Here is a 25,405-nt window from a genome sequence, read left to right on the forward strand (position 1 = left end):
GCAGACGGACAGACAGGAACACGCTCGAGATGTGGTCCCAGGTACCCCCAGCTCGAGCAGGGGAGGCAGAAGCCGCCTTCCCACTTTTACAGGAAATTAAGCTCTGATTTTCTAAGCCTTCCCCCCAAGCAGAACATTACTAGAAGTTTTGTGTGTTGTTCTTTTTTTCCTCTTTAAAAAAAAAAAAAAAACAACCCAAAAAAATGGTGCAAGTATTTGCCCAAATAGGTGAATGCAGGAAGGCAGGACAGAATGTGGGAGAACTGTCACCATCTGCTCCCTAAGTACCAGCCCAGGACAAGGGCTGTCTAGCGGGATTAGGGACAGACGGGAACTCCCCCGATCACCAGGATGTTCCCCTGACCTTGCAGAAATCAGCTCTTACGTTGGTTTTGGTGACAGGTCAAGATGCTTTGCTCGGGTAAAGCCACTTGCATCCCCAACCAGCTTTACCTGAGCAAGAGCTGGAGTTTGAGGTTTCACTGGGAACATTCAGCTGGTCTAACATACAGTAATAGCGACCCGAAAGGCTACCCTCCTCGTCCAGTTTCACCCAAAACCGAAAGCTTGCATTCATCGAACAGCAGCGGGGGCTGCCCCGTACCAGTCGTGCCCTGGCTGCACCGGATACCGTGCGTACTTTGCCCTGATGTCTGTCCAGAGGATAGGTTTAGATCCGTGGTGATGGTTGAAGTATTTACAGGTATTTGCAGCAGTTATTTACAGTACTTCTGCAGACCGCAAGCCGATTTTCTCTTCCTCCACTCCTAGTCAATCTGGCGTGGGTTTCTTTAGCGAGAAGGGCCGTATATTGAAGTGCCTGCTCAGCTGGCTCACCTGGGGACAAGGCAGACGACAGCACCGGGTTAGCGAGGCTCGGAGGGATGAGGAGGAAAGCGGGCAGAGCGCCAGACCGGTTCCCTGTACGGCCGACAAAGCCCTGCCACCTTCCTGCGCCACTTTCCCCACCATTGCCCACCCTACACGCTCCCCACGGGCGCAGATCCGGACCGCAGCCCCTGCCCAGGCACTGAGCCCCATCCCTGCCAGCCCAACGACAGGGCCAGCCAGGCACGTGGCCCTGCAAGGTGCAGCCTTGCTCCCTTCCCACACCTTCCCAAATAACAGCCCGGTCTGTCCGGGAGCAGTCTCACCTCCACCCCCTGCCGTCCTCAGGGACAGGAGTCAGAAACGCCTGCCCTGAGCGCAGGCGCACAGGATTTGACCCTGCGGTACTGCTCCCTATCTGCCCCTCCCAGCAATATTTGTATTATTTTGCTTAAATTAATTTGATCATCTCAGATACCTACGTGAAAAATTGCTCCCTGAATCCATTTGCAATTCAATGGGGGCTGAGTGCTTTGCATTGACCATCAAGACACACACAGGAGGGTTACAGAGAGGACAGGAACCCAACACCAGGTTTTGGACACCGCCCTTCGGAAGAAGCCTTCACCACCTCTTTTGAGGATGTGAGAAAACCACAGAGGACCGAGAGCTGCACCACGAAACGAGCTTTCAGGCACGGTTCAGAGAACCACAGACGGGAGGGCGAAACAGATGGTGCAGCACCAGCATCCGGCGACTGCAAGGGAGCGGTCACTGCAGAACCAAAATGAGCGGTGCTGAGCAGCACCAGAGGCTGAGCTGGGCAGAGAGTTCATTCCCAAACGTTACTCCCAAATTCAGAGCAGTTTGGGATTGTGTCCCAGTCACAGAGCCTTAAAAGGCTCTTCAGCTCAATAAAGGCTCTTTTATCCTGGAAGAGAAGACTGCACGGATGGGCCCTTGGAAAGCCGGAGATGGGGGGAAACGAGGGGAACACAAACTCAGGGGAGCAGAGCAGCAGGAAGCTCACTGCAGGGGATGGGCAAGCCTGGGCAGGCAGGAGGATTACACCATCTGGTCAGTCCCCCATCGCCAGCTATGATTCCAAGACCAAGTTTATTTAAGCTTCTTAGCTATTCAAATCCTTCTTGCATAGAAGCCTCATTACACTAATTGAAAAGACAAGACAACCTGGCTATTACTTCTTTGCTGTAATTACAGTTCCAACTCGACTCCGGAGGTTCCACATGAAGAGCTGGGGTTCCCAGGGCTTCCCAAGGAGGGTGTGCAGACGTGGCAGCAGCCAGCTCCGCAGGGGACAGGGGGTCCCTTGCCCTCGTTCCTCAGAAGCTGCTGGGGCATTTCTAACGGGACTTTGTCTCCTCTCAGTTTGTTTTCTCTCTTAATCAAAACTCGGGGAGTCAGGCAGAGCTGGCACGGAGCAAGGGGAGCAAAGTGGTCCCTGGATCTCTACGCAGCCCTTGCAGCAGGGGAGGAGGTAGAACGGCTCCAGCGTCCCCACGTTCCCTAGCAGGGACATCCCCCCTCCATCCTGGCTCTCCCAGTGACTCCAGCGCAGGGCACGTCGGCAAGGTCGCAGATGGAACTCATCAGCCAGAGTCATACCGACAGCAGTTTAACTTTTTATACTAAGACTCCCAAATTAAGCACTCCTGCCCAACATGCAGACACAATACCTGCTGCTCCGGGTATCTACTGGAGCTGCGCTTCCCCCCACCCAAGGGTGTGGGGTCACCCTTTGCTGGCTTACATCCAAGCTGGTCTCTAAGCTGCAGCCGCAGCCAGGATGAGTTAAACACGGCAGCAGAGATGCGAGTATGTGTTTCAAACTAATCCCCGGTACAACAGCCCCCCTCCCCCTGTCACATTGTGCAAAGCTTGCTTCAAACCCATGCGACGGCCCGCACCAGCCTCTCGCAAGGAAGTTAGCTCAAGTTCCGCACGGTCACAGACAGCACGATGCGGAGAGCCATTCCCACTGGCATTCCTGGTTTTAAGCAGAGTATTCTCTGCCCCAAACAGCAGCACCCAAGTAAAGCCTGCAGGCAGAGCACGTGCCGAGTTCACCTACCACGACCACGCCGTAGTGAATGTGCGCCAGGGTGAGGAAAGCAGTTAAGGAGTAGAGGAGAAGCGTTTCGCTGTTCGGCGCGAACCCGGACATCACCACGAGGAGCACCGCCGCTATGGGGAGCAGCATCCAGTTCAGAGGCTGGCAGCGCGTGCTGCTCATTTGACAGACGATCAGTTGGCACTGCAGGGAGAGAAAGCTGTCAGAGCTTGCACCCGGTAGCGACTCTGCAAGCCCAGAGCCGTCCATGGCGCAGAGAGGACGGTCACACGTGTACGCGTACCAATCACCTGCGCTTAGAGCTACCATCACACAATTTCCCTGAATTTCCCGCTCAGAATCTTTCTTTGCATTAGAATTCCTGTGGGACACACAGAGCAAAGCCCCGTGGCGCAGGAAGGTAACAGGGAAACAGGCATCGAGGGCATCTTTAAAAGAAAAAGGAGTTCCCTCGAGCTGTATCTGCACGATCAGCAGAAAATCCTGCCAAGCAGCAGCGTGAGCTGCTGGACTCAGGGCACGGACATGCAGAGCTGCTCAGCCACGTGTCTGAGGCGATGAGCACGGGTGCCTTTGTTAAGGTCTCAAGCAAGCACAGATGCAATATGCAGCTAAACGGGATTTTGACAAAAGCTTTAGTCCCCCACATTTTAAGTTTATCCCAAAAAAAGGAAGGAGGAACTCCTTTCGTATTAGCAGTTGGCTAGTCACAACACAGAGGATGCATGCGTGTGTAAACACGCTCAATTTAACTAATTGTCTAGTTTCTCAAGAGTGAGAGCTGCAGCACAAAAGTCGCAGCCCCCAAACCCTGTCTACTTTCCTGTTCGTTCTTTCAGTCATAGAAAAATAGAAAAGCTGTTAAGTTTAATCTTCACACCTCCCTTCTCCCCTCACATCTGAGCTGGTCTTTCTTCTTGCCTCCCAAGCGTCCTGGCAGGCTTCACACTCCCCAGGGGATAAAGTGGAGCATAAAGCAAAAGCTGCTTACAGAAATGTTAGCAAAGGCTGTTCCAACCATGAAGTAGAAGAGCCTGGGATGGACCTCCAGGATGTCCATCGGGGACATGAAGATCCACGTGGTGCAGAGCAGGAACAGCAACACTGGGGATACCAGCGGCAGCATGATTTCATACACAGAGTGGTGCTTCAAGGTGTTGTTTTTATAGGCCCTGAAACACAAGCGAAGAAATGAAAACAGAACCACAGCTGAGAAATGCCTGGTCCCTGCCTTCAGGAGAGGGCTGCAGAAAATCTCATTGGCCATTCTGCTACTCAGAACTGCTGCTATCAGTCGTAACCACAGTCAGATGAGGAAGATGAAGACTTTTGTCCTGGTTTCAGCTGGGATAGAGTTAATTTTCTTCCTAGTAGCAGGCACAGTGCTGGCTTTTGGATTTAGTAGGAGAAGAATGTTGATAACACACTGATGTTTTAGTTGTTGCTAAGTACTGCTTATGCTAGTCAAGGGCTTTTCAGCTTCCCATGCTCTGCCAGGCACACAAGAAACTGGGAGGGGGCACAGCCAGAAGAGTTGATGCAAACTGACCAAAGGGCCATTCCATACCACATAACGTCATGCTCAGTATAGAAACTGGGGGGGTTGGCCGGGGAGCAGCGATCGCTGCTCGGGAACTGTCTGGGTATCGGTCGGCAGGTGGTGAGCAATTGCATTGTGCATCACTTGCTTTGTATATTATTATTATTATTATTTTATTGTTACTATTATCATTACTACTTTACTTTATTTCAATTATTAAACTGTTCTTATCTCACCCCAGCAGTGTTTCTCACACTTACTCCTCCGATTCTCTCCCCCATCCCATCAGGGCAGGGGGAGTGAGCGAGCGGCTGCGTGGTGCTTAGTGCTGGCTGGGGCTAAACCACGACACTTTAATTGTTAACGAAAAAGAAAAATCCTGAATTACAGAGGCACCCGGTTGTCTGGCTCTCTGGGTTGTGGCCAACAGGACAAGCCTACAAAAGCCGAGGGCCCTTCGGCAAGAGCCTGCCTAGCAGACTGCCAGCCCGCTCCTCCCAGCGCACCCTGCAAACTGGGACCCTCTGGGGTGTCAGAGCCACTTTGCCAGGCTGAAGACAGTCGTCTGAAAACTACTAAGCAAGCCAAGTTATAAGAGGCTTCGGGGGCTCTTGCAAAAGTGTTAAAGCAGGGAGGGAGACTCGAGGATGGAGAAACTTACTTGTAGAAGTTGTACAGGCTCATCGGCAGCGTCACAGTGAGCGCACAAGCTGGAAGAGAAAGAGCTGCGTTACTGCCCCACAATCGAGGGAGACCATCACGTGCACCCCACAAACGGGCAGGCGGTTGCGCTCTGGTTTAAGCTGCTCGCAACAAAAATAGCTCAGAGGTGCACCAAGAATAGCTCAGCACGTTTAAAAGTAGGTACTTATAATTCTGGTCCAAGAGCTGTAATTACAAGTTAAGGTCTTCCATGAATTAAAGACATTTGAATTTTAAAAAGTTGCATTAATGAGCACCGTATTATGCTTCAAACAGTTACAAAGTTTAATTATAATACTGTCTTTTGTGGAGTTTGAACTCGCCTCATGTCTCATTAGTGACATGACTGCGCACAACAGAGTTTTCAGTCTTCATAAAGCCAATTTGCTATTCCTCCCACTGCGAGCAAGCATTTTCAGTTCCCACTGCGCAAAAAAGTTCTTGTCATTCAACTTGAGAAATGATACAAAGAGTCTAAATAACTTTAAAAATTCCAGACCTCGATAGGGAACATCATCCACTACACTCAAACCCGTGCGAGTCTATCACAACTCCTTCCGTGTTTATATAGCAGCAGGTATTTTAACAGAGCTGTAAATATTCCTGCTTTTAATAACCCAGCTCCTAGCCAAGTGCACAAATCCAGCCCATGTAGGCATTGTGCTCTATTTTTCATATAGGAAAATTGCATTTATTATTCATAAGTTATACGACTGCCAAAGGAAAGCTCAGAATATCCACCCGATTAAGGAAAGTGCAAGCACTAGATTTCACACAATTCAAGACATACTGACTTGAAATTAAGTAGCTGCAATTAACCCCTAAAGAAAGGGACACGGACTAAGAAAAATTAAACTAAGAGAGAAGTTCCGCATAAGCCAAATTTCATTAAGCAAAGACAGCTCTCCCCGGCTAAGCTTCACCTGCATTACTCTCCCCTTTGCAGTGGCTTGTTCTGACCACTGGAGAGGAAGGCTGGGCTTTTATTTAATTTTTTTTTATTTCTAATCTAATTTAATTGTTAGATGGGTGGATGGAGGGCAGGATCCCCAAACAGCAGAGCGCTTTTCCCCACCTCCGTGGCTGTAACCTCCCTCCTGCACAGGGTTTGGGCTCAGGGTCCGTGCTGTGGGGCAGGACGGAGCCCCAAGCAGCAACCCAAGCACGCTCTGCAAACACCCCGAGCGCCGGGGGGTCCCTGCCGGCCGCCGGCCCCTAGCACCCACCTGCACACCGGGCTGCATTTCATCCCCTAAAAACCCCACGGCTCTAGCTGCAAACAAACTGTGCTTCCCCTGGGCAATGCAATGCCCGCAGCCCCAGCGCTCAGGCAACGCAGCTAGTGGGAGGAGACGCGTTTTCACGCGCTCGCAGGTCCCAGGCACGAGGGATTCTCCTTTTTTAGCATCCAGGGGCCGGTGCTGCGCTCCGGCTGCCTCCCAGCACCCTGGCACACCCGGCCCCAAGCAGCAGCCGCAACCCTCAGCCACTCTCGTCTGCCCACTGCGTTGCTCCAGGCCAGGAACCATTTTGCGTCTGCCCGCGCAAACCCGCAGCCCCAGGTAGGCAGCACCGGGGCTGATCGCCCGAGCAGCGGCAGGCACCTATACCCTCGGGACTGGCACAAAATATATCCGAGGCATGAGCGCAGCGCTCCGCTTCCTTGCTCCTTTGGTCAACACAGACCCAGGCAGACTGGAGTTAACTTCTCCAAAGTAACTCTGCAGAAGATAACAATACTTTGAAATCCTGGGAAAGCGCAGGCTGTCAGAACACCCTCAATTAGTCACTTCAATAACAGCCTACAGGAGCTTTCATTACAGCAAACAGAACAGCGTTATCATGTAATTCAGACATTGGGTTTCGTTAAAAAGGTGGAGTTTAAAAGACAGGCTTCAACATGGAGTTTCTTACCAATAATCATTGCAGTGAATAGGTCTCTATATAAGAAATTAAACAGGAAAGGTGCATACCAGGCCTCAACTCCCACAATGGCCGTCACTATGTAGACAATTGAAATGGTCTGAAAGAAAGCACAGGACAAGCAGGCGTGAGCAACCAGACAGGCAAATCTGGCAGCACCCGACCCGGCAGCGCAACACGCGTGCCAGGCAGCTTCAGGGAAAGGCAGCTCGAGAAGTATGCTCTAAGCTACACCGCGTTCAGTTCTCCCCACTGGCAGGAAAGAGAAAAATAAAAAAAAAACCCAAACATAAATATCCTGTGTTACGAGACCAGGTCTAGTAAGTGTAGTAGCTGAGCTGCTGAGAAAGATACGACCAGGAGCTGCTCCTCACAGCACGAGCAAAGATGCCCTTGCACAGCTTGAACTCACGAGATGCTTGAAGCACGAGAGAGAGGTTTTATACTACAAGTTGCAGTGACCCTGGAGGGTTTGTTCAGGGACTCTTTCTAATCCGTCTGCTGAAGCAATTACAGGGAAAAAGCTAATAAGGGATATTTCAGTTTTAATAGTAACCCTGAAGCTGGGTGAAGCACACTGCAGGGCAGCTGAGCCCTCCACCCCCTGCCTTTCTGCAACAGGCAGAGATCCGAAAGCATTAGGGTTAAGCAACGCTTTTGGAGAAAGGGGTGAGGGTATACTCAGAGGACACCAGCTACGGTCTCCTTTTACTAGCAGAGATGATTATTGCAGCTAATGCAGCTGCATCGATTGCACTCTCCTTCCAACTTGTTGCATTTCCCACCCAGCACCTGATAAACCAGAAGATACGGGAGTACTGCGTGCTGCGCGGTGCTGCAGGACGGCACCCTGGCTAGGAAGGACACCAGCCAGCAGCACAGGAGGATCGTGTCATCCAGAGCTTGCTCCCAGTTCTGACGGGCTCTTCAGAAAGAGCTTCCTGCAGAGAATTCCTTCATGAGACACGGACACGCCGACATACCAAAGGGTCCGCCACCGTCAGTCTCAACATCAACTGCCCAGTTACCACCGGTACAGAGAGATGCCTCCGCAGGAACCTTTGCTCCAGGCACAGCGATTAGCGTGCCAATTAGTTACTCTGCTACATTTTGGCACACATCCTGCTAGTGCCAAAAGGCACCCCGAACTTCTAGACTGGAATGTACCCACGTTGGTGTGATGCAGTCAAACTGATTAGAGCAACGATTTAGGTGGCCAAAACATGCATCTGAGGACAGCCGAAACCAGGCAGAGGAAACATAAGGCAATATCCGTTCTTCAAGCCTGCTTTTGTGGAAACTCCATCTACAAGAACTACTCGGAACAAAATAAGAACTGCACCGCACAACCCTCCTTGGATTTAATGGTTTTGAGCAGTCGAATTCTAGTGCCACATGACCTCAGCTCATTAAAGCAATTATAGAATAGAATCACAGAATGCCTTGGGTGGGAAGGGACCTTCAGAGCCCACCCAGCCCAACCCCTGCAGTGAGCAGGGACAGCTTCAACCAGAGCAGGGTGCTCAGAGCCCCGTCCAACCTGGCCTGGGATGTTGCCAGGGATGGGGCATCGACCACCGCTCTGGGCAACCTGTGCCACTGCCTCACCACCCTCAGCAAAAACAATTTCTTCCTTAGATCCAGTCTAAATCTATTCTTCTTTAGTTTAAATCCATTCCCCCTTGTCCTGTGGCTGCAGGCCCTGCTCCAAAGCCTGTCCCCACCTTTCCTGCAGCCTCTTCCAGCAGTGCAGGGCCGCAGGAAGGTCTCCCCGCAGCCTTCTCTTCCCCAGGCTGCACAAGCCCAGCTCTCCCAGCCTGGCCTCAGAGCAGAGCTGCTCCAGCCCTCGGACCATTTCTGTGGCCTCCTCTGGCCCCGCTCCAACAGGTCCCTGTCTGTGCGGTGCTGAGGGCCCCAGCCTCAAGGGTTCCACACCCTCTTGTGCTCACAGCTCAAAGTCATGCAAGCAGTCTCAGAAAGCTCTCCTCCTCCACAATGCCTGGAGACAGGCAGAAGACACCCACCTCCGGAGAGCGTTGCAATGACCGATTTACAAAGCTTTGGACATGTAGCAGAGCTGCATGCATCCCTCGCACACCTCAGCGGGCACCGCTGCACCCTAGGCACGTTAGCAGTTTATTGAGCTTCTGCTGAAGCCGAGCAGCGGCTGCGGCACGTACTTACCACCTGGCTGATGTCATATCCCCAGGGCAGGAAGAGGATCCCTGTGTTATACTTCTCCCAGTGGGAGAGGATGAATGAAAACAAGACCACCCATAAGAGGAGGTAGAGAACGAAGACACTGACACCCGTGGAGCCCCGTCCAAAGGTGGAGTAGACTGTCACGACAAAGTACACGCATGCCCAGCTGTCCAGGCCGTGATCAAAGAGCTCTCCCAGGGGTGTGCTGGAGTTGGTCCGGCGAGCCTGTTTCCCATCAACACCATCTGGAAAGAGAACAAGGAGAAACGGGGAGTTTTGCTGGACACCCCCACGCAAAGCAATGGGCCAGTTTGCAGCTGACAAAGCACGCGCAGCCAGCGAACAGCGGCTTTCACAGCCTCCGTCCTCTAACGGGGAGTGCGCTTCCCACCCCCCTGCTCTACTTGAGACTGAAAAATACAATAAAGTCTGGCAAGATTACATTTATTTAAAGCTGACTGAGGACAGAAGTTCACAATTCATCTCAAAGTTAGTTTCAGCATCCTCCTTTCCTATCAGCTGCTCCGGGACAACTTCCTTCTATCCACTTCACAAAGCCACTCCCAGAAGCCGCTCTGCAAATGGATTAGTGCACGACAGAAGCCCAGAATCAAAGATTTCTCAACGGGTTGGGAGCTAAGACGACACGCAGCCTCAGCACAAACAGACGACGGACACAAACCCCCACAATCAACTAGAAAACGTCTTACCTAACGTATAGGCAATGAAGTTGAGGAGACCCACAATGACCCACACTCCGTTCGGAACATGTTGGTGATCAGGGGCTGCAGAGATCAGAAAGAACCAAAGACTGAGTACGTACTTTCAATGGGTTTATTTCGACACAAGAGGCACATCAACAAGGACCGGCAGCTCACCAAGACAAAGCACCTACAGAACTCAAACAGTGAAACTGAGACATTAGTTTTCCAGGACGTGATGGCAGAGCTGTTCCACAACCGCATGTGAAACCACGTCACCGAGGACTTTGCTTTCCAGGACATGCTTGTCCTCTGTCCCCAGCTCCCCAAAGTCACAGGATCTAAGAACTGATGACAGCAGCTAGCAACCATAGCCCAAACGCATGACATGGAAGGCTGTCTAGATCAGCCTCCTCAATCACTTGCTCACAGAGCATCAAGCAGAGCCTCTCTGAGATGTTGCAACACCCTGCCTCTGCAGAAACATGCCACCCCCCACCCGGTCTCCAGTCTCCATCCTGCCAACTGAAACAGAGTTCCTCCTTAATAACATCTCCACTTCCTCCAATACTGTTCTGGCAGATAGCCAGCTTAGCTGTCTGCAACTCCAGGAGCCCAAAGGTGCATTTGAAGAAAGCAGGAAGAGGCACGGCTTCTTGGCAGCAGCCTCGCAGGAGGGCATGGGGAGATCTCCCGGGGGAACACTGATTCTGTGAAATGCCACCTCCTGTTTCCTTAGAGCAGCAGGACGGTGCCTTTCCAGCAGCAAATGAGGGCATCATGTCTACAAAACCATCCAACGAGGAGAGAAGGCACAAGCTTCTGGAGGCCTCACCAGCAAAATGAAAAGTTGTCTTTCCAAACAGGACGTGGATAATATGTATGTACAAAAGGGTCCCAAAGCTTCACCATCCCTTTGGCAGAGCCCAAGTTTCTGGACATCTGATGTCCTGGGGATTCTCACACTGAGCTTCCTTCCCTGAGCTACTACTGTCAGCTTTTCTTCCTATGGCTCATGGACCAAAACACAGTCCAAATCTTAGCTAACAGCCACTGATGCCACCCGAGCTTTTGAAAGCCTGGCACACTGAAAACAGTACTTGTCTACCTACCAATAAAGACAACCCCAAGAAATCAGCATTTTTCCCACTTAACTGTGTTTTGATGATTGGCCCAGTTTTAGAAGAACTGGATGAACTCTTCTGAGCAACCTAAACCAAACCTGGCAGGGGTAAAAGAAGAGAAAAATCTAGAGAGGAAGCTACTGATAAGTGACTGAGAGTAATCTGTTCCCTGGGACACCCTCATGGGGAATGGGGACACAATTGAACCTTTGGATTCACGAAGAGATGAACATGGGTAGGACCCTGGGAACTACTGCCCTGTCAGCCTCACCTCTGTGCCTGGGAAGATCATGGGACAGACCCTCCTAGAAGCTGTGCTCAAGCACATGGAAGACAGGGAAGTGATTTGAGACAGCCAGCATGGATTCACCATGGGCAAGTCCTGCCTGACCAACATAGTGGCCTTCTACAGAGGAGCAACTGCATCAGCGGACAAGGGAAAAGCAATGGATGTCATCTATCCGGACTTCTGCAAGGCCTCTGACACGGTCCCCCACAACATCCTTCTCTCTAAATTGGAGAGATACGGATTTGATGGGTGGACTGCTCAGTGGATGAGGAATTGGCTGGATGGTCACATCCAGAGGGTAGTAGTCAACGGCTCGATGTCAAAATGGAGACCAGTGACAAGGGGGGTCCCCCAGGGGTCCGTACTGGGACCAGTGCTGTTTAATATCTTCATCAATGGCACTGGCAGTGGGATGGAGTGCACCCTCGGCAAGTTTGCAGATGACACCAAGCTGAGTGGTGCGGCTGACACACCTGAGGGACGAGATGCCATCCAGAGGGACCTGGATAGGCTGGAGAAGGGGGCCTGTGTGACCCTCAGGAGGTTCAACAAGGCCAAGTGCAGGGTCCTGCACCTGGGATGGGGCGACCCCCAGTATCTGTACAGCCTGGGGGACGCAGGGATGGAGAGCAGCCCTGCGGAGAAGGACTTGGGGGTAACGGGGGATGAAAAGCCGGACACGAGCCGGCAACGTGCGCTGGCAGCCCGGAAAGCCAACCCCATCCTGGGCTGCATCCCCAGCAGCGTGGCCAGCGGGGCGAGGGAGGGGGCTCTGCCCCTCTGCTCCGCTCTGCTCAGCCCCCCCTGGAGCCCTGCGCCCAGCTCGGGGGCCCTCAGCACCGCACAGACAGGGACCTGTTGGAGCGGGGCCAGAGGAGGCCACAGAAATGGTCCGAGGGCTGGAGCAGCTCTGCTCTGAGGCCAGGCTGGGAGAGCTGGGCTTGTGCAGCCTGGGGAAGAGAAGGCTGCGGGGAGACCTTCCTGCGGCCCTGCACTGCTGGAAGGGGCTGCAGGAAAGGTGGGGACAGGCTTTGGAGCAGGGCCTGCAGCCACAGGACAAGGGCGAATGGATTTAAATTAAAGAATAGATTTAGGCTGGATATAAGGAAGAAATTGTTTGTGCTGAGGGTGGTGAGGCAGTGGCACAGGTTGCCCAGAGCGGTGGTCGATGCCCCATCCCTGGCAACATCCCAGGCCAGGTTGGACGGGGCTCTGAGCACCCTGCTCTGGTTGAAGCTGTCCCTGCTCATGGCAGGGGTTGGGCTGGGTGGGCTCTAAAGGTCCCTTCCCACCCAAACCATTCTGTGATTCTATGGGTACTGTTAAAAAGTTTACAGCTGTGCACATCCCTGTCTTATGCTGAGTGATGAAACTGAGAGAGGATTTTGCCTTTGTTAGTCTGAATATGGTGCTGGCATGTTTTTGCAAGAGGGCAATTAGCTGGGATGCAAAGAACAAGGCTCTACCTGCTGACTTCAGGGAAGCAGAGTTTCCCACATAACCCTGTTCGATTTTAAAACGAGGGCACTGGGTTCTTGTCTGCTCTGTAGGCAGAGCCAATTCCTACTCAAGATGTCAGCTGTTTCCTCCTGCCTTCCCCACACGCTGCCAGCCAGGCTCACGTCCACCCGGCAGCCAGAGGGAAGGAGTCGTATTCGGACAAGTCCTTGTCATGAAGCCCCGAGAGTTCAACCCATCAACTCCATCCCTCCTCTGGCACAGCCACCTGCCTCTGGGAAGGCCCAGACTAAGAGGCCTTATCAATGAGCACCAGAAGTCACGGCAGAGGAGGTGACAGATTTCACCGCTCTGATGCTTCGCATCCAAACAGGAACAGGCAGCCTTACCAGAAGCATAAAAGTCAGGGTCGAAGTATGCCATGAGGAAGAAGTTGAAGACAAGCAGCAGGAAGCCAGAAAACGTTATCAAATTTGGGGCCAGCCAGGTAGGGAAGATCTATGGGAAAGCAGCAAAAGAACACAGGAACTCGTTAAAACATGTAATAAGGACCACGCGCTGCTCCCAGCCATGGCAGAGACCTGGTGACAACGGTCTGGGTGTTAGACAACACTGCTTAGTCGCACCTGGCATATCACGGGGCAGCAGGAAGCTTTAGGCTGCAATGCAGTGAGTTCAGGGCAGGCTGGAAGGCAGCGCCCTTTGTAATTAGTTGCACCACAAACGAAGCAGGGCTTTTCAGCTGATAGTTTTACAGAGAAGACTTTATGGTGACTGGAGTTTTGCTATCGCACTCAGGGCAGGACAAGGTCTCACCTTCACTATCGCGTTCCAGAAGGGATGCATGACGTACAGAGACAGGGGGTTGCTGTCCACGGCACTATACTGCGAACGACAAGGGAAAAAAAACAAAAAACAATAATTAGAGCTCCACCACCACTTGTAAAAAGCCAGAGATCCTGAATATTGAGCTTTCCGTGACGATACCTGCTACCCGAGTCTTGGCATTGCAAGAACACTTGGGTCAAGGATGGAGTCTCACCAGAGACAGTGCTAAACAACCTGAAAAGCACCCAGCAGCTCCAGCGACGCTGCCCATGGACCCGCAGCTCTCAGGTGCACATCCCATGCCTGCACCCAACGCCTCCCCTCCGCATGGAGCGCCCGACGAGAAGAGTGGGTAGCATGCCCACCGCAACAGTTTTTGGAAGGTGGGAAGAGACTCAAGGACATGCAACCTCCTTTGCAGCCAGTGCTCCCGCCAGAGCCTCACACCCTGATGGCCACACCGCAGGCCTGGTGGCACTCTTCAGAAGCCGGAGAAGAAGGGACAGTCCCATGGCCCTAAGCACCCCCACTGTGGGACTGACCCACCGCGGACAGCTTGGTGTGCTCTTATGAGCAAGGTCTGCAACCCCCTCCCTTGCCCTGCAGATACTCCAAAATGCCACGTGCACCACCACAGAATCACAGAACCATAGAATTGTTTAGGTCGGAAAAGACCTTGAAGATCACCCAGTCCAACCATTAACCTCACACTGCCAAGTCCACCACTAAACCAATTCAGGGGAGAGGAAGAATTCATTTCATGTTTCTTGGCTTGGTGGCTGCATTAATTTTTCAAGAAAGTAAAACTAGGAATCACTAAGGTTGGAAAGGCCCTCTAAGATCATCAGCCCAACCATCAACCCAACACCCCCATGCCCACCAAACCATGGCCCCAAGTGCCACCTCTGCCCGTTTTTTGAACCCCTCCAGGGATGGGGACTCCCCCACCTCTCTGGGCAGCCTGTTCCAATGCTTGACCACTCTTCCCATGAAGAAATTTCTCCCAATATCCAACCTAAACCTCCCCTGGCGCAGCTTGAGACCATTTCCTCTCATCTTATCACTTGTTCCTTGGGAGAAGAGCCCGAAACCCCCTCCCTGCCCCCTCCTGTCAGGAGCTGCAGAGCGATCAGGTCTCCCCTCAGCCTCCTCTTCTCCAGGCTGAACACCCCCAGCTCCCTCAGCTGCTCCCCACCAGCCCTGTGCTCCAGACCCTTCCCCAGCTCCGCTGCCCTTCCCTGGACACGCTCCAGCACCTCAATGTCCTTCTTGGAGTGAGGGGCCCAAAACTGGACAGAGCATTCCACGTGCGGCCTCACCGGTGCCGAGTACAGGGGGACGATCACTTCCCCATACCACCACGCATCCACAGCGATCTCCGAATCCTGCACATCCCGTCACAGTTTCAGGCACAGAGGGTCATTTGGCACTAAAGAGAAGCGCAGAGGCACCAGCTTCCCAGTGCAGCCACGCGGGTGACCTGGGCTGGTTCGTGGGCACCACGGGATGTGGGGCTCCCAGCTGAGCTCCCAGCCCCACCGCAGGAGATGGGGACAGAGACTGGGGCCAGCGAGGGAGCACAGTGGTCATAGCAGAACAGGCGACGGATTTCACTGTTTGGAGGTAGGACCCATGTCGGTTTTCCTTATTGAGTTAGGGCAGAGCAGTTTGAAGGAATCACCCACTGACCTGCTGGAGGATCAGCATCTTGCTCCTTGCCTGCGCCCAGCTCAGCGAGCTGGAGCCCACATTTCCGAAGGGGGAGGAATGGTGGGCAAACACCGGGAGGCCTGTGGGCACCCCATACAGGACGGGTCTCAGAAGGGCTCCTTGGAAGGGCTCCTCTCAATTAAGGAGCTGAGATTTCTGCAGAGGCAGCTGCTGCCCTTGGGAAATGGGAAGAGCTCTTACCCCTCACCCCAACGCTTTTAGATCGTTTGCAGGGCAGGGGGAAGAAATAAAAAAAACCCAAAGACCTAGACAAGCCATGGAACAGTTTCCAGTTAAAATTTGATGTCATTTGGCTCTCAAGAGCACCACGAGCTATTATCTGCTCTCCAGCTCACAGCCCCTTCCTAGAAAAGATTACCCCGTCTAAAGTCCTCTTCCCCAAGTAACGCTTTGATAAGAATCCCAAGAAAAATTTCATAGGCTACAAAACTCCTCGGCTCACATGCTCGGTGCCGAGCAGGGCAGCTCCTGGCGCCCACCCACCCTGGGTCCCCATGGTTGGGACAAAACCCCCACAGCTCCCCGGCATAGAATCATCGCATCACAGAATGCTTTGGGTGGGAAGGAACTTTTAGAGGCCACCCAGCCCAACCCCTGCAGTGAGCAGGGACAGCTTCAACCAGAGCAGGGTGCTCAGAGCCCCGTCCAACCTGGCCTGGGATGTTGCCAGGGATGGGGCATCTCCCACCTCTCTGGGCAACCTGTGCCACTGCCTCACCACCCTCATTGTAAAAAATTTCTTTCTTATGTCTAGTCTAAATCTATTCTTCTTTAGTTTAAATCCATTACTCCTTGTCCTGTCACAACAGGCCTTGCTAAAAAGATTGTCCCCATCCTTCCTACAGGCCCCCTTTCAGCACTGAAAGGCCGCAATAAGATCTCGCAGACTTCTCTTCCCCAGGCTGAACCGCCAAACACGCCAGTCTAATCTCAAGTTTATATACGGTGTTATGGAAAGCAATCAAAGCCTCCACCCCTCCCTGCACCGCCACGGACGTGACCTATGCACTCCCCGAGATAAGGGGAGTTTGGTTGGTAAGAGGAAACCCATCAGCAGAGAGCAGCTCCGGGTTCCCACCCACCCCACGGCCTTGAACTAGCCACCGTCTCGCACCCACGGCTTGTTCCTCTCCTCGGCCGGAGACCCCATTTCCCCTGGAAGCAGCCTGTCCGTTTCAAAAGCTGGGAAGAAAGCGGTGGGAAAGGGCAAAGCAACACCCCGCGAGACAGATGCCAGCACGAGGACGGGGCGCCAGGTCTTGCCAGGCTCTGAGGATGCAGGCTAAGTGCTTACAGCATTTGTTCCTAACTGGGCGAATCCCACCCTTGGCAAGCATTTCCGTACCCCCACCAGCTCTTCCCTGCCCTCCCCGTGACGGATCAGTCCATCTCGCCGGGGTTAGCCCCAGCGCTTACATCCCCACGGCAGCAAGCCCATAGGAGCTGCAGAGCAAGCGGCAACAAACCCCCGAACTCGATGCCGTACAGAGGCGAGGTTGAAACAGCGAGGAATTTCCATCCCAGCTTAATGCAATTTCAGGGGACAGAATTCCAAACGCTTTACGAGATAATAGGATTTGAGCCACTGGTTAGGGGAGGAGGAGAGCTGGAGACTGATTAAATCTCATTATCCCCAAAACAGCCTGGAACAAGAAAACAGACGCAACGCCCGGAGCACGGCAGGGGAAGCGCTCTGGAGTTTCTCTGCTTGTGTTTGTAAGGTACCTTGGGGAAGTTTCCCCAGGCTCATGTCCCGGGAAGCTTTCCTCTCTCCCCCCACATTTGGGAACTGGGGATAATAGTCAATAAGCAGCTTTTCCCCATGGTCACACATGTTCCCACCTTGCTTGCAGAACTCAAAGACCTGGAATTTTTTTTCTCGGGGGAGAGGGCAGCTGTTTTGCAGAGGTTTGCCAATACACCCACCCCAGCTTCAAGTGGTCTCCTGGAGGGACACTTCTTTGCCTGCTCAGCAAGGCAGGTCGGTGCTCTGCCAGCTCAGAGGACACCGACAGACCAAAGGGACCGAGCTGGGGCTGGCTCCAGCACCGGGCTGCCTGCCACCCTAAGGGACAGCGCTCCCGGGCAGCCAGGACAAGGCTGCCTGTCCAGGACAGCTGCCTGCCAGAATACCAATGACCTGCCAGGCATCTTCAGCTCCAAAACTCAAAAACATCCACCGTACTCAGCCTCCCCGTCTGCTTTCCGTCATTTGGTTTCCTTCCTACAGATATTCCAGCTCTTTACCTTTCTGCACTAGCAAGAAGGGGTTCCTGACCTGCACGGCACGCGAGGTCTCCGCTCCGCAGGGGACAGCAGCGCTGCTGGGGACGCTGGCAGCGGGCGACGGAGGAGTGGCAGGCAAGGACAGGCAAGGACAGGCAACACAGACACGCTCGCCGCCTCCTCAGGGTGCAAGGCCTCTGCGTGCTCAGAGCTGGAAGCAAAGCAAGCCGCGGAGACGCTTCCCTTGCAGCTCGCTCCTCTGGCTGCTCACCCTCCAGCCCGTGCCACGGGAAGAGAGCAGCTCGTGCCACGCTGGTAACGGAGGCAGCAGCCCGTCCGTGAAGGAAGCGCTCAGCCAGGCTCCTCGTTCCTGTGCCAGCCTTCCAGGGCCGAGGTTTTTGGAGACCGACATTCCCAGAGAAATAAAGGCTCAGGCTGTCTCGATCTGCCTGTTCATCTGCCTCGGAGCAAAGCTGAGGAAGGGACCGGACAGCCCCCGAGGGCACCGGGCTGAGGCACAGGGCTCTGCCATGGTTCAGCCCCAGGCAGCAGCTCAGCACCACGCAGCCATCGCTCACTGCCCCTGCCCCGATGGGATGGGGGAGAGAATCGGAGGAGTGAGAGTGAGAAACACTCCTGGGCTGAGATAAGAACAGTTTAATAATTGAAATAAAGTAAAGTAGTAATGATAATAATAACAATATAAGAATGATAATAATAATAATAATATCCAAAGCAAGTGATGCACAATGCAGCTGCTCACCACCCGCTGACCCATGCCCAGCCCGTCCCCGAGCAGCGATCGCTGCTCCCTGGCCAACCCCCCCAGTTTCTATACTGCCCATGACGCCGGATGGTATGGAATGGCCCTTGGGGCAGTTGGGATCAACTATTCTGGCTGTGCCCCCTCCCAGCTTCTTGTGCATCTGGCAGAGCATGGGAAGCTGAAAAGTCCTTGACTAGCATAAGCACTGCTGAGCAACAACTAAACATCAGTGTGTTATCAACATTCTTCTCCTACTAAATCCAAAACCCAGCACTGTGCCTGCTACTAGGAAGAAAATTAACTCTATCCCAGCCGAAACCAGGACAGGCTCATACTCCCCCAAAGCTCATCTCGCGCTCAGCTGCTGCGGTTGCTCTGATGAAACACTCTCGAGCCTATAAACACAGCGGCGTTTTAGCTGGCCGGGCCCAGCGCCAGCTCTGTCATTCACCCACCTCATCCTCACTGCAAATTAGCATCACCTTTTCCATTTTGGATCTCTGCGTGTTGGTCTAGTGACTCACGCATGTGAGTATTATCCTTTTCCAAATCATTTTTCCATCGTGGCCGATGACTTCCACCAGCTCGGACTCTTGATTTCTCCCTCGTTTTCAGGGAGAAAAGGTAAAACAAAAAGCGTGAGCGCATGGAATGAATTTCGTATGCCCCAGAGCTGCCTTCTCAAAGCAGACAGGCATTTGTTAACAGGCCCTGCTCTAAAACAGCACCGTGCGTGCAGACACCGCTTCTCCTTACGACTGCAGGAAGGAGGGAACCCAGCCCAGACAGTCCCCTTGGGGTTTGGTTTTAAACTTCTTAGGAAAAGAGCAGAGCCAACTTTGCAGCAACGATCTCGTCACTCGCATCCCAGGACGGCCACAGGATCGCTCAGCCCCCCATTTGCTCCATCCAGCCACCCCACGGGGTGCCACAGGGCACCCCAAGAGCCGGCAGACGGTCCCGGCTACCACGGAGCCATCGTGGGCACAGCGGTGAGCTGACTGCATCGTTCTGGGATTTAAAGACGCGAATGGCTCATACAGCTTAAAAACAACATTAATCATGCAACCAGGGCGTTTCTGGAAGATGCAATTATGTGTCCAAGGAGGAAAAAAAAAAAAAAAAAAAATACAGATTTATAGCCCAGATTCTAATAGCCTTCCTGTCCAGAAAAACAACGCCGCTTTTAAGTAATCCGGTTACCAGGAACCAGCTGCAGACCAAACACTGTCGCACCAGTGCCAGACACCCGAACGGATCTGGGGTGGGCTGGGGGAGGACAGCAAGCAAAGATGGATTTGAACACCTCATTTTGCTCGCAGGCGCTCCGGCAAGGTGCGTGGCAGCCTGCGCTGCCAGCCGCGAGCCCGCACATCCCTGCTTGCACCAGGAGCAGAGCAGAGGGAGCCTCGGCAGAGCAGCTCCAGCAAGTCCATAAGGTCGTTTGCTATAAATCTCCTTAAGTACGATGAGGGCATGAGGCTAAGAACCTTCTCCCATCAGGCTCAAGATAAGCCAGGAGGCAGCAAACTCGACAATCCCCGGCAAACGTAACGGGAGCAGAGCCGTGCCAGAGCAAACAAGTCACGTTTGCCCGATGCCCACACTCCGCTGCTATGCGAGAAGTCACATCGTGCTTTAATGGTACTTATTAACTGAAGTCCTGTTTACCTTTTCCAAGGTCATTTCTCAGCTGGCATAAGAATGGAGCACACCGGCAGTGGTAAACCCACCGTCCCCACGTGAGCCGACGGGTTTGGCTCCCGACACGAGCAGCAGCAGCTCAGCAGGCAGGAAAGAGCACGAAGGATGTCCCGTCTGCCTGCCCCACGGCGGGCAGGGACTGCCCAAGCAGCCGGCAGACGCTGCCCGGCAGCGCAAGCTTTAACGCCAGCATCGCTTCCCTCCTCTTGCCTGTTTTTCACCATGCAGGTTGTAGACGTCTAGCAATTAAAGACGCTTCAAAACGCAGCACGCAGCGGGCCCGGCAAAGTCAGAGCCACTCTCCTCCAAGAGAAGCGACTGCACTGAGCAGAAACCTCCCTCCCGCTCCCCAAGCCCCACAGGGTGTGCAAAGTCATTGGGAAAACCGGATTTCTGTCCTGCTGACACTCTCGCACATCCAGAATCTCAGCTCTCACTGGCACGAGCTGGGAGATTATCCCCCGCCTTCCACAAAAAGGGATGTGGGACCACTCCTCCAGCAAAGCCGATGGTGACGAGCATTGGGGAGCCGCTCACTCTTCCCCGCAGCTCAGCGGGGAGAAGAGGTGTTTAGGACTGCCGGCGTGGTGGCTGGGGAGCGCGCAGCAGCAACAGCTCCACTCTGGCAGGAGGAATCGGCTGCAGGGAGAGCAATGCTCGTCGGGACAACAGCTCTACCTCAGAGCAGAGGTACTGCTGAGGGTAAACTGAGCACACTTGGATGCAAAGCATCAGCAAGCGGCCTGGGCAGAGCCTGCACGCAGCACATCTGCATCCAGCCTAACACAGAGCCGGCCCTTCCACGGGCCAGAGTCGCTCTCCAGCCCAGCGGCTCATGAAGGGACACCCAGGAGCTCACCTTACAGAGACCCACGGGATAGCGAGCCCACGCTCAAGTCAATCCTTGGCTCTGGGGCCCTCAGCACAAGGACACGGACCTGTTGGAGCAGGGCCAGAGGAAGCCACAGAAATGGTCCGAGGGCTGGAGCAGCTCTGCTCTGAGGCCAGGCTGGGAGAGCTGGGCTTGTGCAGCCTGGGGAAGAGAAGGCTGCGGGGAGACCTTCCTGCGGCCCTGCACTGCTGGAAGGGGCTGCAGGAAAGGTGGGGACAGGCTTTGGAGCAGGGCCTGCAGCCACAGGACAAGGGGGAATGGATTTAAACTGGAAGAGGGGAGATTTGGACTAGAGAGAAGGAAGAAATTGTTTACGCTGAGGGTGGTGAGGCACTGGCACAGGTTGCCCAGAGAGGTGGGAGATGCCCCATCCCTGGCAACATCCCAGGCCAGGTTGGACGGGGCTCTGAGCACCCTGCTCTGGTTGAAGCTGTCCCCGCTCACTGCAGGGGTTGGGCTGGGTGGGCTCTGAAGGTCCCTTCCCACCCAAAGCATTCCGTGATTCTGTCTGAGCTCCAGCCAGCTCATCCAGAGGGCTGCAGCTCTGTGCCAGCACCAGGGTCACCCCGCGGTGGGATGGAGCAGACAGCCAGCCCCACCACCCCAGTGCCGAGTCCCAACCCCATCCCATCACCGTGCTGGAGGGTGGGGATCATTTCCCTGCGGATACGTAACATGGAGCAACACTTGATGCTGGTGGCAGGCTTCAGCAAACAGCCAGCCAATTTCCACTGCATCCAGGAGCTCTCTCTGGGAGCATTAAACATCCATGAATATGGGTCACCACCTCTTCTGCTACAGTTCAAGGTGATCAGCTGCAGAAAGGACACACAGATGGCGAGCACAGGAGTGGGAAAGATGAACCTTCAGGGGCCTGAGGCAGGGATGAAGCTAGAGGAGGGTCAGCCAGCGACAAGCCTCTGGAGTGGGAATCGAGGGATCCTAGCAGCGACTCTGGGGAGGAAAAACAGTGGGAGGAAGAAAGGGCAGAAGCAAAAACGCACAAACAGGAAACCTGTTACAATAACATTGCGACAGCCAAAAGACTTTCCTACTGCTGCCAGAGCTGTTTTGGACTTTGAAAAAGAAGGCTGAAGTACCTGAGAGGGGGATCAGGGTATTTTTGCAAGCCTGCTCCTGGTGCCCAAGAACAGAAGGGACCGGGGCGAGCACGGCAGCGCAACCCGGGCAAGGGGGCAGGGGAGGAGGCAGCGGCCGCTCGCCGTCCTGAAGCACGCTTCGACACCCACCCTGCGCCCTCCCAAGGGCATTCAGTCCCACAGACCACCCCAGAAACAGTTTCCCAATGGATCAGCAAGGTGAATTGGCCTCTCCAGGTGCCTGTGAGCCACCGGCGAGCTGGAGTCACTCGCAAGACCGCAGCCCCGGTCTCCTCTCCAGAGGAGAAGGCGGCCACGGCAGAACTGGGCCAAATCCAGCACAGAGCTGGGTTTGATGCCAACCCACCAACCAGGAGAATACACAAGTCAGCGCAAGAGAAGCGAATTCATTACAATCCCTAGAAAAAGAAATCAGGTTGAACTTTTAAGTATACCCATCAAAGGAAAACACAAGCCCACGCACATCAGGAGATGATTACAGATGAAGCGAGACACCGCGGGCAAGGAGGGAGACTACCTTCAAGTTTTGATAGAGCCTTTGTGAAAGGCACAAATAAAACTTTCCCCCGCAAAGCACATAACACTCTGCCTCTCTATATCCCTCGTCCCACCTCTCCGCAAAGAGGAAATTCACAATTAACAGAAAAAAAGCTGAGTTACTCCGTAAGCCCCGACATCCTGCTTTGTGCAAGACTCGAAGCACAGCACGTCAGGTCAATTATACAAGCCCTAATAACGCGGCCATTTTCTGAGCCAGCTATGGGAAGTGATACTTTAATTTCCACAATGCACTCCGCTTCTCTTCCAAACGGTCCCAACAGCCAAACGCTGCTAATTAGCAGAGAGTGACTTCTATGACAGGAGTCCATCGTAGCCAAGATCCAACACGCACCAACAAACACTGCAGCAGACTTCCAGTGCAATTAAAGAGACCCAAGATGGACTGACGAGCAGCCTACGGTATTTTTAAGCGACTGCTTTGCACGTCTCGCAACACCGGGCGAGCACTCAAGGCAAGAGCTGCGACCCGGCTCTCCTCCGCATGCCACCCGCCAGCCTTGCCCCTACCCAAGAGGGCTAGGGAAGCTCCTCCAGCACGTGGAAAGGGGCCAAACAGCCAAATATACCAGCACGCTCACCAGTGTCGCCCACCTCAACTACTCCTTCTTTTCCACATCCCTGTAGTCGTTCATTTTGGGACCAGGTCTGTGTCGACACTGACAACGGGGACAGGGGAGCGCAGCGGTGCCGGAGCACTCGGCCAGCTCCCTGCTCCCTATAGAAGGTGCGGGAGACGCATACAACCATCGCAGCAGACCCCGAGCAGGACAGCAGAGGAGGAAGGTGTGTGCAGAGATCTATCAGATATCTAAAGCAAAAAATGCAGAGTAAATAACAGACTTTTTTTTCTTTTTAAAGCGAATCTGAAGAGCAAAAGGCTGCTGAGGAACAGCTCTGTTTCCGACTCCTCCATCGCACTCACACCCATGAGAAAGGCACCTGGTTTTAGCAGATGTCCCCAACCACCAGCTGGGGACAGCAATCTTCTGTTTCATGCAGGGCAAAGGATGCAGAGGGATGTGGGCAGCAGCCAGCTGGGCAGAGCAGGAGTTGCACCCTTCACCTGCACAGCAAGGGAGGAGCTGGGAGGGCTCCCACTATGGGAAAGGAGAAGGAATCCACTACCTGCACCCCATCGCACAAGCCAGCTGCCCAATTCACATCTTTAAGGGTAGGGGCTGCAGTAAAAAACCCACACGAACAGCAGTGCGGAGCCAAAGACAGCTCCCCTCCCCGGAAGGAAGGAGCAGAGGGGTGGTTTGCAGCAGCATAAGCATCACCCCATGAGCATCAACCAACCACCCAGAGAAGAGCAGCCCTGCCCCGACAGTCGTGCTGATGTACCCGCTGTTTGGCAGCCAATACAGCCGAGCTGCGTGTCCCTGCGGCGAGCCATCTCCTCATATAAAAACCCACAGAGGTTGAAGTTCCTCCTGCGAAACCCTGCAGGACCCATTGCGGACTGAAATATCAGTAGGTCCCCAGCCACAAATGGCTTCATCTTTGCCACTATGTGGCTAAAAACAGAGTCTGGGAATCCCCCACCAAAATACGGTTCAATATCTTCAATATCCCATAATGCAAAGGCCACCACTCAGAAACCAGACCTGCGGCAGCAGCAAACAGCGCCTCGAGCTTCAGGATTGTTGAAGACGAAGAGATCTAGACACACGCAGACTAGGTCCCAGGAGTAGAACTAGCTCATCGCTCACCAAAACGTTACCACACACATCAGAAGTGTCTCTAGAAAGATAAATCCCTTACCCTGATCTCATTGCTTAGCACGGAGCAAACGCTCAGCCAAGGCTCGTGAGCCAGGTCGTTTCCAGTTAACCTATAAGCGCTGCTACTGTCTCCTCCAGCCACGGCAGCCGGGCAGTTTTCAGACCACGAGAGCTGCCAGGGACACACTTAGCTGGGCAGAGGTTCCAAACCCTGAATTTAACCGCAGAACAGGAGAGGAAAGAAGAAAAAACACCTCTAACTTTTACAGCCGCTCATCTCAGAAGTCACAGAGTCTAGGGGGACTTCTGGACTTCCTTACAGAGTCCTCCGCAACGCAGCACAGCCGAGCAGCACCTTGGGAAGCTGTGCGCTACTTACAGGCAGACACACGCTGTCTCGGAGCAATTAAAAGAGCCCTTGGGGAAGGAGTTAAGTGATTCAAAAACAGGCCTCAAAGGCTTCCCCCTCCTTCACACCCTCCCTGCTCAGGACCCTGCAGGAGAAGGCAAGCTGTTTGTCTGGGGGTGAGGAGAACTGGCCTTTTAATCACCATGGCCTCAAGCCTCACGTCCACATCGCTAGCATCAAAAAGCCTTCCTTTCTGCTGCCCTCGCTACCAATTTTGTTGTTCCACCGGTCTGAACTGCCACTGGCACACATTGGTGTCTCCGCTCGGCAGAGCAAACCCTGCAGAGATCTCTTTAGGGCTCGTGTTTCCAGAGCAGCCAATAAAAGCCTGCCAGGGACAGCTTCCAGCCATCTGCTTCCTGCGGCGCAGCATCTGTAGCCCTGCTCTTCATGGCACTTGAAGTCTGAAGGCAAGAGGATTTCTTGAGGCTGGTTGAGGGGAAGAGCACCCTCTCCTTCAGGGCAGAGAGGACACCAGGTGGAACCAGCGGTCCTGCTTCATGCTGTTTGCTTAAGGGACCTATAGAAACCATTCAATCAACAGCCAAAGCATGATACGTGCACGACTCGTGAATCTGCAATGC

General features: G+C 53.7%; 1 protein-coding gene across 1 annotated transcript; it reads right to left on the reverse strand.

Moving 5' to 3' along the window:
• Positions 1–771: 771 nt before the first annotated feature.
• Positions 772–13,705, reverse strand: SELENOI (selenoprotein I). The gene is made up of 9 exons (XM_075707796.1): positions 13,676–13,705; positions 13,249–13,357; positions 9,998–10,072; positions 9,270–9,532; positions 7,077–7,185; positions 5,122–5,170; positions 3,912–4,092; positions 2,921–3,103; positions 772–837 (listed from the first exon to the last, which is right to left on the reverse strand). The coding sequence occupies exons 1-9, from the start codon at positions 13,703–13,705 to the stop codon at positions 772–774; spliced, it is 1,065 nt and encodes a 354-aa protein (XP_075563911.1).
• Between the last annotated feature and the right edge of the window lie 11,700 nt (positions 13,706–25,405).

This window comes from Pelecanus crispus, chromosome 3 (assembly GCF_030463565.1).
Source record: "Pelecanus crispus isolate bPelCri1 chromosome 3, bPelCri1.pri, whole genome shotgun sequence".
Classification (NCBI taxonomy): domain Eukaryota; kingdom Metazoa; phylum Chordata; class Aves; order Pelecaniformes; family Pelecanidae; genus Pelecanus; species Pelecanus crispus.